Consider the following 15,780-nt stretch of genomic DNA (forward strand, 5'->3'; position numbering starts at 1 on the left):
GAAGCCTGCACAATGTCTCCCACTCTAAAATCAATAAAACCACTTTCATATCTGTTATACACTTTGTCTGCTCTCTGTTGGCATTGGTTCCAAGTTTTTCACACTCACACTGTTTATATTGTAGACTGCTAGAATGTACAGCAAGCAGTGGTACACGTCACTCGGCTGAACTGCGACATCAAATCATTATTATGATTTCATTCCTCTTTTAGTTGTGGCTTTTATCTCTTTTTTTTTCCTTTTTTCCATTCTCTCTCTTTCCCTCTCTCTCTCTCTCTCTCTCTCTCTCTCAAAACAAATCATTTATATGGAGAATTGTAAAAAAAAAAAATTTTTTTTAATGCCAGGCACCTTGGCCATCTTCTACATAGCTCTAGGCAAACCAAAGCCTTGTGAGTTAGGGTTCAAATGACTGAAACAAGTAAAAGCGATAAAAGAGACACATATAAACAAGAGGGCACTAAAATGTTCCTGGCTTTAAGGGTATCACGAATGGCCTTATTGGAGGCCCAACTTTCCAATTTCTTTTACAGGGCTTAGAAAAACTGTGAGAATCTGAGAAGGGAATATGTTGAATAAAATCATAATTAACTGATCTTCTTGTATTTTCTTTTCCCCAAACCCAAGAACTTTTTAGCGCCCATTCATATTATTAACCACACGTACTTAATGTATATACCCTATATCTTTGCTGATAGGCTGCAATTTGGCGTAGTGGAGCTTACTCCCTCAGTGTGCCAGGTGTTAAAACCTGGCACTTTGAGAGAGTAAACTCCACCATGCCAAACTGTATCCTACCGGCAAACACACAAACCATGTACATAAAATATGTGTGGTTGGTTATGTTTACTAGACTAGTTCTGCTTCTGTTTCATATTTGTTCACATATATATATATATATATATGTATGTTTGTTTGTGTCTCGTTGTGTGTAGGTAGCGGACAACTTGTTTTCATTTGTGCTGAACTTGTGGAATACGCACATGGAGACCTTTCTGCAGCTTGCGTCAAAGTACGAGGATGGTCTATTAGAATCCTTGGACAAAAGTATTTTAGGGCTCAAAGGTGAGTTTGCACTTGATTTACAATCGCTGTTATGTTCCTTAGAATGTTTTCTTCGATTCCTTTCCGTTCCTGAAGAATAAAACTCCTCTGTGGTCAAACTTGTTGCAGAGATGCAATTCAGTGGTAAAGTGTTTGCTTTGCATGTGAAAAACCCTGGGTTTGGTCGTTGGAATTTCCTGATTTAGGCACAGACATGTCTGCATGATTATTAAGAAATTGGCTTTGCCACTGCTTGGTTTCAGGTTCAGCATCACACTTCAGTAACACCTGCTAAAACCCTGAACTACCCAATGCCTTTTTAGCAAATTTGGTTGGTGGAAACTGTGGGGAAGCTCATGGTGTGTGTATGTATGTGTGTGTATATACACACACACACACACCATCACCATCATCATCATTTAATGTCTGCTTTCGATGCTGACATGGGTTGGTCAATTTAACATGGAGAGCTGGTTAGCAGGAAACTGTCCAGACCTCAGCTGTCTGTTGTGGTATGGTTCCTATGGCTGGATGCCCTTCCTAATGCCAACCACTTAACCACTGTACTGGGTGCTTTTTACATGCTGCCAGCACAGGTGCATTTATGCAGCTCTGACACAGGTGGTTTTTAAATGGCACTGGCACCTGAAAGGGCAAGCTCTAAAGTGTATTGTACACACAAATCCATACATCATCATCATCATCAAATGTCCGCTTTCTATGCTGGCATGGATTGGACGATTTGACTGAGGACTGGAGAACCAGATGGCTGAACCAGGCTCTAATCTTGATCTGGCAGAGTTTCTACAGCTGGATGCCCTTCCTAATGCCAACCACTCCGAGTGTGTAGTGGGTGCTTTTATGTGCCACTGGCACTAGGGCCAGTCAGGTGGCACTGGCCATGCTCAAATGGTGTTTTTTTACATACCACCTGCGCAGGAGCCAGTCCAGCAGCACTGGCAACGACCACTGGCAGAAGGTGACGCTGGTAACAATCACATTTGAATGATGCTTTTTACATGCCACCAGCATGGAAGCCAGTCAGCTGCTCTGGCAATGATCACGCTCAGATGATGCTTTTTGCGCTCCACTAGCACGGATGCCAGTCATCGAATTTGATTTTGATTTCACTTGCCTCAACAGGTCTTCACAAGCATAGTTTAGTGTCCAATAAAGGAAAGGTACACATAAGTGGGCTGGTTACACCCCTGGCATAGGCCACGGGTTATGGTCGCACTTGGCTTGTTGGGTCTTATATTGCCCAAGGTGCTACGCAGTGGGACTGAACTGAGAACCACGTGGTTGGGAAGCAAACTTCTTACCACACAGCCATACCTGCATCTCTTCTGATCTTAGCTTGGTATCTGGTCTTTATTTAATGAACCCTTGAAAAAAATCTCTTCCTTACTCTTCCTATTTCTCTTCCTTTGTATGTATAACATGTTGATATTGTTTTTATTTCTATTTTTACAGTTTTAAGAAAATTGGTTTGTTTTGGATTCAAGGATCAGCAACTTCCCACTGATGTCATTGTATTTATCAACATGATATTTTCAAGACTGGATCCGTTTTTAGAATGTAGTGAGTGATGTTATTGAATTACTTTCAGACCTACCATTTCCCTTTATCCATCCATCTTTTCCCACCCTCTGTTCCTGGGTTAGGGTTGTTGGGGTATAGCCCTCAGGCACCTCTTCCAAAAGCATCCTAACAGAAGCAACCATCATTACTTGTTCTGGCTGGATTCCCAAGCTTGACCAACTGTGGCTATGGATATTGTCCAACCATTTTGTTCTTGGTCTGCCCCGACGTCTTACTCCAGTTGATTTGACTTGAAAAGTCTTTCTTGCAACATTCTAGTTACATGTCTGTAACACCAGTCTTGACCTCTCAGTGTCGAGAAGTAGTGTCCTGACCTGGAGAGACTCCCTGATCTCCGAGCTATGCACCTTCTCAAGTAACATTACTCCAGAGTTCTTTTTGAGGAACCTCCATTTTGACCACTTTTGTTCGTGGTTGCTCTCTTCTGGTCATTATCCAATACTGATGACCATAGGTAAAGATAGGCCTATCAGCTTAAAATTTTTTTTTTCTTCTAGAAGGATCTTTCCCTAAATAGATACATGTTGAAGAGACAACATTCAAATACTTGCAAGTATTTGAATCCTGTCTCGGCATTGGGCTCACAGCTGCAATTCCATTTGAGTATGGGTTTGCTCAATTAAGATTGACCTTGGGCTAAACAACAATAATTTTATTCTGAAGGACCAAAATCTCCCATCTTAACTCACAAAGCTGTAATTAGAAAAGAAGAGGGTTGGAGACACCCTGGACTTATTGCAGTTGAGGATCCCTTATCCTGAAATTCCTGGAACTGAAAGTGTTGCAGATTTCAGATCTTTTTGACATTGGGACCAGTGAGGTTATCAAATAACTTACAAGAGTAATAAAAAGCTCTGCCACCACCACCACCTCAAATGAGTGGGGTTGTAGTATTGGGGGAGGTGGTTATATGCTGTGTTGAGAGGCTAAAGTATAATAGAGGGACAGGCACATACATTTTGCTATGGAAAAGATGCATGTTATTGAATGTGCCTGTTATTGAAAAGGAAATCACAGCCCTACCACTTGAAATTCTTTATCGTTAAATAAAGATCTGAAAATACAATGTTTACATCTCTTGAGAGTGTTACAAATTAACTTGTGGTCCAGATGCATTGAGAGATACCTTGGTTGGATCTTAGCAGACAACCATTAGCTTGAAATAAAAACGTATTCTTTTGTCTGTCGTACTAAGTTCATTGTTTTAGCCTCGTAATTGCTCACTGGTCTGTTTTCCATTACTACAGTGGTTGATAAGTTTAAAATGTCTGGCCAAATAATATTATTTTGCCTTGTAATATTACTGTGTGTCTATTGACTGATGTGGCTGTGTTTTATTTACTTTTCCAGGGCGTAATCTCTGGGGGAATCAGCAGATGGTTGAAAAATGTGAGAAATTAATTTTACTGATGACAAAAGTGGTAGGTAAACCATTCCATATATTTTTGTAGCTTTGGTAAAGAAAAAAAAAATTGTACTTTACCCATCATTGAGTCTTTTTTAAACAACACCTAATGATGATGATAATAATAATAGATACTAAAGGAAAATTTTTGATATTGATCATTTTAAAGAAAAACTGTAATACACAACAATACAACACTTTTATGTCAATGGATTCTTTTTAAAAAGCATTATATTTGTTAATGGAGATAATTCCAAATGTTGTGTTTAGACAAGTCTTCTGTGTGTCAGAAAGACCCCTTTTTTATTGCACTCCCTGCATTCTTTCTACAAAGTCAACATCCTCTATATACCACCTGCATCCTGCTAAATCCTTTCTGTGTTCTACAAATTTTTTCTCACATGATATATATATATATATATATATATATATATCAGTGTGTGTGTGTGTGTAAATAAATAAAATCTCCAAATGCTCATGCTTTCTCTTCACACTTTGCAACCCCCCCCCCATTCACTCCCCCTCTTAACCCTTTCGTTACCAACCCGGCTGAAACTGCCTCTGGCTCTGTTGTACAAATGTCTTGTTTCCATAAGTTTTGAATTAAAATCTTTCACCAAACCTTACACACAATTTATTTCCCTAACACCAGCTGAATGATAACTAAGTTATTTTACTAAATTCTTTGTTATATTTAAAGTAATTGAAAGAAATACAGAGCATCTCAAAATAAATACAGTAATGAAAGGGTTAATCCCTCACCTGAATATTTTCTGACACCTCCCCTCACCTTTCTTTAATAAAGCACCACTATTAAAGTCACCTTACTACTTCCTTATCATCTTATATCTCTCTCTCTCTCTCTCTTTCCTCTACAGCTGATAGATATGTTGGAAGTTCATCCTCTCTCATTTGTCCAGTTTATACCAACAACTTTGCAGTTTGTAGCAAGGTACAACTTTGTGGATACTGGTGAAAGTAAGTGATATCTTCTCTTGATTCTAGTGTCACCTGTCAGCCTACTGACAGGTGTGGTGGCACCTGTCACGGTTCCCCCATCTTATACTGGTTTGGTAGCACATTTCATCTGCTCAGACCAAAACAACAGTGCCATTTTACACGGTCTCTAACCTGATTGGTGTGGCACCTTTTCATGTGACCACCAACTAGTATTTACTGCAGCATCATTTAATGTGGTCACTCTTAATACTTTATACGGTCACTGGTATCGTTTATTGTAGTAGTTTAATCTATGGGTGGGTGAGCAATCTTATTCATCTGCAGAACAGAGGGATGTAGGAATTTAGGCCATCTTATTATCTGAAGGACATCAGAAGTGTAAATAAAGAAATAATTACCACCAGTGGGATTTGAACCTAGCTTATGGATTGTTCACTAAGAGTTTACTACCAACATTGCAGAGCTTGATACTGTTTAAACATAATAGCATTCATTTCATAAAACAACAAAAATTTATTCAGGCATGGCTATGTGCATTGCATAAAACCTTTGAGCAAGTGACTTCTACTATAACCTCAGGCCAACCAAAGCCTTGTGAGTGGATTTGGTAGATGGAAACTGAAAGAAGCCTGCCGTGTGTATATATATATATATTATATATATATATATATATATATATATTATATTGGTAAAAACGGTAAGATAACAAAAGAAAGAAAGAGACCTCAATATTATGTAAATAGAGGAATTTATCTGTAAAATGATATGTGACAATTATTCGACTATTGAATAATTGTCACATATTATTTTACAGATATATATATATATATAATAATAATAATAATGTTATCCAGAACATGTCTAAGATTCCTTTTAAATGCCTTTTCTTATTATGTATTTTTTTAACTCATTTATTTTCGTGTGTATTTTCAGGTCTCCATTTCCCTCACTTTACTGTAAATTGTCTGAATATGCTGAAAATTATTGTACACACTGATAGTTACAAAGTTGATACTCGAAAAGGTGAATATTCTTCCATTGTTCTCCGATATTTTGACACCCTACCAAGAATTTCAATGTTGTTGATTATGTCTTACAGCACAGACTGAGTCTATTTAAACCATGCCACCAGTACTGGAGCAAGTGTTGCCTTATGCGTGGAGGATTAAAGCATTTCTTCGGCTTTGTCTCAGTTGTTACTCAAGTTACAGAATAAGAACAAAGTATTATTTGGATCTTTACCTTTTGACCGACAGATTTTAAAAAGAATTTTTTATAACTAAACACTTTCAAACTTCAGACACTGGTAGAATGTGTCATATAAAACATCTTTTACTCTTAGCATTTTTGACAAAAACTTATATTTACGAAGTTACTTCACGTCAAAGTTGTCGTATTTCGGTAATTTCAACCAATCAATGATGTGTATTCAACTGGATAAAATTACTGTTGCTATTTGTCAATAAGAACTTCCGGCGGTGTATAATCCGTTTGTCACTGTTATTTATGACAACCCTAGCCCTAAAACCATAACCTTAGAACCAGTACAAACGAATGAACAATGTCATAAATAACAGTGACAAACAAAAAATACACTGCCGATAGTTGTTGTTGACAAACAACGGCAGTAATTTTATTCAGCTGAATACACATCACTGATTGGTTGAAATTACAGAAATATGAGAACTTTAATGTGAAATAACTTCCTAAATATAAGTTTTTCTCAAAAACGCTAAGAGTAAAAGATGTTTTATATGACACATTCTACCAGTGTCTGAAGTTTGAAAGTGTTTAGTTAAGAAAAATTATTTTTTAAATCTGTCGGTCAAAAGGTAAAGATCCTATTATTTGTTGGCTTCTCATTTGTCTGGATACCAGGTAATCGTTGTAAATGAGCATCACTGTCATACAAGCGAAGTTGTTTTGTTTCCAGTCTTTCATGAAAAACATGTCCAGCTATGGAAAAATATAAGGTTGTCCCAAAAGTTCGTAGAAAGTCTTGGAAAATAATGGTCTTTATTTTGAGGAATAATTTTTGTTGTTTTTGTTAGTACTTGGCGAGTAAAAATTCAATTTTCGCAAGTGTTTACGAACTTTTGGGACAACCTAATATTACCTTGATTGTAAACAGGTGAAGGGTGGTGACAGGAAGAGCATCCAGCCGTGGAAAATCTGCCTCAACAAATTCTGTCTGACCCATGCAAGATTGGGAAAACAGAAGCTAAAATGACACCAACTCCAGGGCACAATACGCCTTTCGTTGGAGTTTTTGTGGCTATCGTCTTGGTCCAGCTGCATGGTTTGCCTGCCCACACACAGGATGCTTTTACGGGGCACCACTTGTGTGGATGGCCATCGGCTCATAGTGAGCTGGTCAGTCCTTTGACAAGTCTTGATTTTAGTCCTGCTGAGGTGTCCACAACCCCTCCTCACCTGACTTGCCAGATGGGGGATCCAGTTTAGTTGCCAACCACCCAACCATGAAACTGAAGCACTTGGTATTCAGTAGCAGGATTTTCTTGATCTGACTTGTAAATTAAACAATGATGGTCGTGTGTGTATATATATTGTATAAAAGACCATTGGTAAAGCCAAAACAAAGTGAAGTAAATGCAAGGTAAATCACAAGAAAACAAATATGTGAATTAATGTAGACTTACCTTGTATTCAATATTTCGGGGTTATAACCCCATTTTCAAGAAATTGATGAATGTTGCCAATGTGCTTACACATACGCACATCAACATTCATCAGTTTCTTGAAAATGTGGTCATAACCCTGAAATATTGAATACAAGGTAAGTCAACATTAATTCATATATTTGTGATTTGCTTTGCATTTATTTCGCATTGTTCTGGCCTTACCCACAATCTTTTATACTATATATTCTACACAATGCTTCATAGTAATTATTCCATACATATATATATGAGAGGGAGAGACAGACCGAGTGGTCTTTTTTTTTTTTGTTTTGCATGATACTTGGCAACTCCAGTACTTTACAGTGTCACAAAAAATTCCCCCACTACACTTTAAAGTGGTTGACACAGGAAGGGTGCCCAAGCAATATATAAAGCTCATCAAAGCAGACACAAAAGTACAATGCAGTCCTTTTTGGCTTGTTGGACCCTGTCAAAGCATTCACTTTAAAACAAGAAGTTTGTAATGTAGAATGAAGGGCAATCTCAGGTGGGTTGGTCTCAAACGATTTCTCTTCCTGTATTTGCAGAAAAGATAAATCCGGCTTCGGTGGAAGCTCACAAACTAAAGATGGAAACTCTCACTCCAAGTACCCTCACCGAGGTTTGTTGCTATCTTATAAACCGTTATTTTCTGCTGTCTCCAGAAGATCTTCAAACATGGGAGTCTGATCCAGAGTCATTTTGTAAGTATCAATTTTGAAGTCAAACTATTTCTTCATCATCATCATCATCACTATCATCATTGTCATCATCATCATCACTATCATCATTGTCATCATCATCATCATTATCATCATTGTCATCATCGTTACTATCATCATTGTTATCATCAAGCCAACAAGGAACTTGTACATAGTTGCTCAACCTAGTAGAAATAGCAACCAAGTTTCCTCTAATTACACCTTGTGATTTTTAACAAAAGAAGGACATTTTGAATAGTGTAGTCCCAGATATGCAAGCAGACAGGGTGCTCACAGCTGTAACTCCTTTGATGGCAAGTCTGCTCAGTAATGTCTGACCTAGGGCTAAACAGCATGTATTTCTGATTAACAAAACCAGTTTCTTTCCCAAGTAATATTCTTCTTGGCTTTATCATAAGTAGTATTAACAGCAGTTGTGACTGTGGTGGTTTTGCATGCCCAGGAATGGACAACTTTTTCTAAGAAGCAGGCCACACAAGTCATGGCTTATCATCAGGCAGGCTGCACCACTAATAATATTCAAAATAATTTTTGCACTAGGCATGCTATTCTGAAAGCCCCATGGATTATAGTTTACCCACGACTGCAAATTTGAAAATTTGCATGTTTGTGAAACAACTGCTTCTCCCTCCCAGCCTCCTGTCTCTTAAACAGTTGACTGATTGAATTTAAATAAACATTTAGTCAGCATTATCAATTCTTGTAAAGTGGTTGGCGTTTTGGAAGGGCATCAAACTGTAAAAACTATACCAAAACTGACCTTGCCTGTGCTTGTGCCACATAAAAAGCACTCTGTCCACTTTACAGGGTGGTTGGTGTTAGGAAGGGAATCCAGCCATAAAAACCATGCCAAAACAGACAGAAGTCTGGTACAGTCTTCTGCCCGGCAAGCTCCTGTCAAATCGTCCAGCCCATGCCAGCATGAAAGGCAGATGTTAAATGATGATGATGACAAGAGACCCAGACAGAGAGCATGTTGGCTGCTGCAAGATTTGAACTCATGGATACATATTTAATAGTGCAGCACAGAAATTCTGGTTTATTCCATGTATTGAAAGTTAAATATATTTGCTTCTAACCACATGGTTCTGCGTTCAGTCACACTATGTGACTCCTGGGGCAAGTGTCTTCTATTATTGGCCCCAGGCTGACCAAAGCTTTATGAGTGGATTTGGTAGACAGAAACTGAAAGAAGCCCGTCATATTTGTGTGTCCTTGTGTTTGTTCCCTACTCCATTATCACTTAACTGGTGTTGGTTTATGTCCCCCATGACTTAGCAGTCTGGTATTAGAGACAAATAGAATAAGTAGGAGATTTTAAAAAATAAGTTCAGTGTCCAATTTGTTTGTCTAAAACCCTTTAAGGCAGTGCCCCAGTATGGCTGCTGTCCAATGACTGAAACAAGCCGAAAATAAAAAATAACCCTTTATTTCTTTTTATGTCTTTTAATAGAATTTTTCCTTTTGATCTTTCACAGCTGAACAATACAGGTGTGTTTCTTGTTCTTTGTTGTTTTTTAGGTCAGGATGAAGGTGGAGATTCATACAAGTTCTCACTAAAGGTAACTGCCAATTTAACTACAGGTGTATAGAGGTGAACAGGGAGGTTTTAATTAATCAGTTGTTCACTGGATCTAGTGAAACAGAATAAAGTGTTGCTAATTAACAGTAACTAATAAAAATGTTGATTAGTTGATTGATTGGTTGGGTGATTTCTCCGGTCATGCGTTACATCATATTGCGAGGTTGGGGGTGGGGGGAAGTTGGCGGAAAAGAGAAATACAGAGAGTGAGTGTAAGGAGTGCAGGGTTGGTATGCATATTAAGTTTGATGGCACACATTGAGTAAAAGAACCACACTCACACACAGGAGAGACAGATAGACAGACAGACAGAAATAATCATTGAAAGACAGGAGGAGAGAGGTGCAAATGATAGAGAATTTATAGAAGGAATTAGCATTCGGATTATTTGTTCAAATGTAATTCTTGTTGATTTGCATTGTTTTGAATTAATCGTGCATAATCTTGTAGCTTTGAGATTTTGGTGACATTGTTGGATAGTTGTGAGAGGCAGGATCTAGCCAGTTTGTACGTACAAGAGGTAGAATATATGGGCCAGATGGGGCCAGTTTGAATGGCAAAGGGTTAAAAGTATAGCAGCCAGGTCTTTCAAATCACATGCTGCTCCCTTAAAAAAAGGACAAATTGGCTTTTGTAGTCCTGAATACACAAGAAGTTGGTGTGGTCATGGATAGATTGCCTTTGATCAGGAGTTTGCTTTGTAAGGGCTGACTTGAAGTTAAACATTAACAGACATAGGCGCAGGAGTGGCTGTGTGGTAAGTAGCTTGCTTACCAACCACATGGTTCCGGGTTCAGTCCCACTGCATGGCACCTTGGGCAAGTGTCTTCTGCTATAGCCTCAGGCTGACCAAAGCCTTGTGCGTGGATTTGTTAGATGGAAACTGAAAGAAGCCCGTCGTATGTATGTGTGTGTGTCTGTGTTTGTCCCCCCAACATCGCTTGACAACCGATGCTGGTGTGTTAGCAGGTCGGCAAAAGAGACAGAATAAATACTAGGCTTACAAAGAATAAGTCCTGGGTCAATTTGCTTGACTAAAGGCGGTGCTCCAGCATGGCCACAGTCAAATGATTGAAACAAGTAAAAGAGACAAATGGCTGAATCATTGCATCAAGTTTACAACACTCTTCTCTAAGGAAATAGAATCCCTTTTGTATTACATACATTTATATATGAAACCCTTCCACAGTGACCCTCTTGTGCATGAGGGTGATCATCTTTGTTTCACAATTAGGTTGGATGGTTTGACAGAAACTTGAGGCCTACTTTAGCAAGGTTGCTGTAGTTGGGTGCTCTTCTTCATGCCATCCACCTTACAGAGTATACTGGGTGCTTTTTGCATGGCACCACCACTCATGGGGGGTCACCAAGTAACTCACAAAGCAAGCCCTCTAGACAGAGTAGGGGTGCAATATTTAGGGATGTGGCTTTGCATTGGGTGTGGATAGGCTAAAGTTGGAAAGAGGGACTGGAACAGGTGTCTTGCTGTGGAGGAGATATATGGCTACCGCTGCAGGAAAGAGTGAAAGGGCAGTGGAAACGAGGTATGAAGGTATGTCGTCGAGGTATAAGAAACTGGATGGAGTGAGAATAGAGGCAGAGAACTGAGGTTGGCTGGTTGGGTGAATAGGTAAATTTGTGAGAGTGTCAAAGGAGTGTGTCAGTAGAGACAAGGATGGAAGTGAAAACAGGAAATGGTGAACATGAGTGAGAGTCTAAACTGAAATGTAAAAGAGAACAAGTAAATAAATACAATATTCTTTTTTTGATTAATGTTTTTTCTTTCTCTTTCATCCAGCCTTGCACGGAAGTTTTGTTTCTGTCACTGTTCAAAAACTTCCACAGTACGTTGGCACCCGTTCTGCTTGATATGGTTCAGAATGTCCAAGGCCCATGTGGCGTCGATGATATGGCAGCAATTTTACGAAAGGATGCTGGTAATAACTGACTTCTATTTGACAGATATTTAGGGGGAAAAAAACTCAGTGATAATCTCATGAGATTTCAGTTGATCAACATAATACATACCAAGTGGTTAATACCAATATCACACACACATTTATAATCATTATTTTAATGTCCCCCTTTTCTATGCTTGCATGGGTTACAACTGAATTTGTTGAGGCAGATTTTCTACAGTCGGGTACCTTTCCAGTTGCCAACCCTCACCTGTTTCTAAGCAAAGTAATATTTTTCCCATGGCCAGACATGTTTCCATGGAAGATTGGAAATGAACAACACTGCTTCTATAATGATGATGCTAACTTACAACTCTCTTGCAATGTCAAGAAAAGAAGATACACATACAAGCATATTATATATGTATGTATGCATGCATGCATGTAATAACAACAACAATTTAAACAGATTTAAAAGATATATATATATATACACATATATACAGATAAATAGATGACAAGTTTCTTTCAGTTTCTGTTTACCAAACCCACTCACATGGCTGGCTCAGGCAATAATAGACACTCTGATGAGTGCCACACAGTGAGGCTGAACTCCCACTCCACCCCCATCCCCAAGCACCTGGTTGGGAGGTGAACTTCTTAACTATACAACCTCACTTGGGCATGACTGGTTAAAACTTCTGCTTCCTAACCACACGGTTTTAGTTTCAATCCCTCTGTGCAACTCCTTGAGTAAATGTCTTACTATAGCCCCCATCTGACTAAAGCTTTATGAGCGGAACGGAAACTGAAAGAAGCCTCTGTGTGTGTCCTTTTGCTATTACATGGTAGTTGTAAATGAGTGTCACCATCATGTAAGTGGTGATCTTCGATTTAAATCTTCTGTAAAAACTTATTTGGTCCTGAAAGTAGGTGAGGGTTTGTGACAGGAAGAGCACCTGGCTGTAGAAAACCTATTCCAGTGAATTCTGTGTGACCCATGCCAACATTGAAAAGTGAACTCCAAAAGAAGGATCATGATATATATAGACACCAGTAGGATGACACCAACATTATACAAATTATATACCATCATAATATGCCCTGGTTTTAACAAGTTAGATATTTTTAAATATTTCCTCCAAAAAAGTTGCTTATATTGAAACACTTTAACATTAAGATGTTTAACCCTTTCATTACTGTATTTATTTTAAGATGCTCTTGTGTTTCTTTCAGTTACTTTAAATATAACACAGAATTTAGTAAAAAAAACTTAGTTATCATTCAGCTCATATTAGGAATATAAATTGTGACTAAGGTTTGATGGAAGATTTTAATTCAAAACTTATGAAAACAAGACATTTGTAGACCAAGCCAGAGCTGGTTTCAACCAGATTAGCAAGTTCAGAGAAGAGGGTGAGTTGATTACATAACCCCAAGAGGATGAAAGGCAGCATTTGAACTCGGAGCATAAAGCAAAAATACCACTAAACTTTTTTTTACTGGTGTGCTTAGAATTCTGCCACAAAACAGTTACCTCTTTCGATACCAATCTCCCTGGAACTACTCATTGTTCTATTGAAGCAAACTTCCTTGTTTTAAAGGGATCAAAATGAAAGCCTTACATTAAAATTTCATATTAATTTATGTTCCAAACAACAGCTTAATGATGACAGTTAATTTACAAAGTTCTTCAGTATTTTCAAAATTAAATGAAATAATATATTTTAACAAATATACTTTCACAAGGGTTAATAACAACAGATATTCTATAAACCCTTAACTGAACAGCAAAGCCAACATTTTAAATGTTTTATTTTTGTTTGTTATTATTATTATTATATTATATTCTATTCCAGTGTACAACGCAGTAGGATTGGCATCCTTTGACCTTTTTGATGACATAGATTTTGACCAGTGGTTCACTAGCCATTTAATACCTGAACTACAGAACAAACATACAAAGTAAGTTAGTGATGTGATCTATTTTGACCAGTGTTTTCACAAACTCACTTAATACAGGAGCTACAGAACAAACCAGTTAAGAATAGGCATCATGACATTCAATCCCTTAATTTATCTCTCATACTCTTCTGTATTGGCAAAATTAACTAAACAACCACTAGGTATGTTTACTATGTAAATGGCTGATATTTGAAAAAAATCAATTTTGTTTCACAATGAAGAGCAAAACAAGACCATCACCACAGAGGAGCTCCCAAGGGCAGCCAGTCATAAATTTCTCTGTCATGGCCACATAAAAAGCACCTGTACTGGTACTACATATAGACTCCCTGTGCCAGTACCACATAAAAAGCACCTAGTACAAGTGGTTGGCATTAGAAAGGGCATCCAGCCATGGACACCATGCTAGAACAGACAACTGGGGCCTGGTACTGCCCTCTGGCTTGTCAGCTCCTGTCAAACTGTCTCATCCATACCAGCATGGTTAAACAGACATTAAATGATGATGGTTATTCTTATAATATCTTTGTTAATATTGGTTCTGTTGATTGGGATGTTTCTCGATGTCTTTTGCAGTTACCGAATTATACGTCGTCGTGTGATATGGTTGGTGAGCCAGTGGGTTGGTGTAAAGTTGTCGGTCTCGTTGAGAGCAACCCTGTATGAAACTATACTTCCATTATTGCAAGAGAAAGAGGATTTGGTCGTACGACTTGAAGCTGCAAACACACTCAGGACTGATATCCTTTTGTCACACTCACAGTCTATGTTGTTACATTTATTTCAGTTTTAGGGGCTTTTTTTTTTTTTTGGTCCTTAGCTCAAATCTCTCTTCTTTATAGACAGATATAAAATACACAACTGGTCAGAGTAGTTGGACTTTGGTGTTGGCCCTAATTGGTTGTTCTACCCAGTAGAACTGTTTCGGTTCCATATATATATATATATATATATATATATATATATATATATAGTACAAAGTAAGATAGGGGTTATGGGTGTAACCCACTATGGGATATCATTTATCCAATATACTGTTGGTAAAGTACCCAAATTCTTAATACATAAATGTTTTTAATTGCAATGCAGTTAATTCATTTATTGTATTAAACGGGTGAAGGTAAAGAAATATTTTTACTGTAAATTCATAATACAAATAAGAAAATGGAGAAACAAATTCATCTCGTTCATATATATATATATATATTATTTTTTGTTGTTTTTCGTGCCTGTTTTTTTTTTAATCAGTGTAAACCCCATCACTTTGTGATGAGTAATACCTCCTCATCCATCACCCATATGTATGTATTTATATGTGTGCGTATGTGCATATATATGCATTTGTGTGTGTGCATGCATGTACATGTATCAATGTGTGTGTGTGTGTGTGTATACATGTATATTTGCATATGTATATATAACTGGAATTTATATTCAAAAGCAATGATAATGAAATTAAATATTTAATTGTAATCCTAATTAGTAAGTAATATTTTGTCATTAGCTTCTGAAATTAAGTGAAAAGTTTTATTAATGTTTTAATTCTTCACTTCAATGTTTTTGTTGGTTTTATTTGAAATCAGTTTCATTTTCCTTAACCTCTCTGTACCTGTAGATGACTTTGAATTTAATACTGAGCAGTTTTTGCCAGTAAGTATATTTTTGATTAAATTTTGACGATTCATCATTTAGGTCCCAACCCTTCTGTTGCTGTCCCTCTTTATGATATTAACCCTGTTGTGTTTTGCAAGACATGGCAAATACCTCTTATAATCATACCGCCTTCATTCTTCCTTTTAGGCATCGTGTCCAGAGTGAAGGTCATCAGCAATCATGTCCTGCCACAATTCTCTGTTCTTTGTTTTCTGTAACAGCCCCACTTCCTGATATTTAATGCCTCTTTCTTCCAACCTGTTCATCA

At 37.7% G+C, this 15,780-nt stretch overlaps 1 protein-coding gene across 3 annotated transcripts in view; it reads left to right on the forward strand.

Moving 5' to 3' along the window:
- Positions 1-15,780, forward strand: part of LOC115218080 (importin-11) — a 53,480-nt gene that overhangs the window by 23,305 nt on the left and 14,395 nt on the right. For all 3 annotated transcript variants that reach the window (XM_036507957.1, XM_036507958.1, XM_029787856.2), the window contains 11 exons: positions 936-1,065; positions 2,518-2,625; positions 3,997-4,067; positions 4,930-5,029; positions 5,945-6,034; positions 8,241-8,396; positions 9,936-9,976; positions 11,795-11,933; positions 13,754-13,859; positions 14,436-14,599; positions 15,469-15,509. In XM_036507957.1, the coding sequence (XP_036363850.1) occupies positions 936-1,065; positions 2,518-2,625; positions 3,997-4,067; positions 4,930-5,029; positions 5,945-6,034; positions 8,241-8,396; positions 9,936-9,976; positions 11,795-11,933; positions 13,754-13,859; positions 14,436-14,599; positions 15,469-15,509 (1,146 nt within the window). The remainder of the gene's footprint in view (positions 1-935; positions 1,066-2,517; positions 2,626-3,996; positions 4,068-4,929; positions 5,030-5,944; positions 6,035-8,240; positions 8,397-9,935; positions 9,977-11,794; positions 11,934-13,753; positions 13,860-14,435; positions 14,600-15,468; positions 15,510-15,780) is intronic.

Source organism: Octopus sinensis, linkage group LG12 (genome assembly GCF_006345805.1).
Source record: "Octopus sinensis linkage group LG12, ASM634580v1, whole genome shotgun sequence".
Lineage (NCBI taxonomy): Eukaryota > Metazoa > Mollusca > Cephalopoda > Octopoda > Octopodidae > Octopus > Octopus sinensis.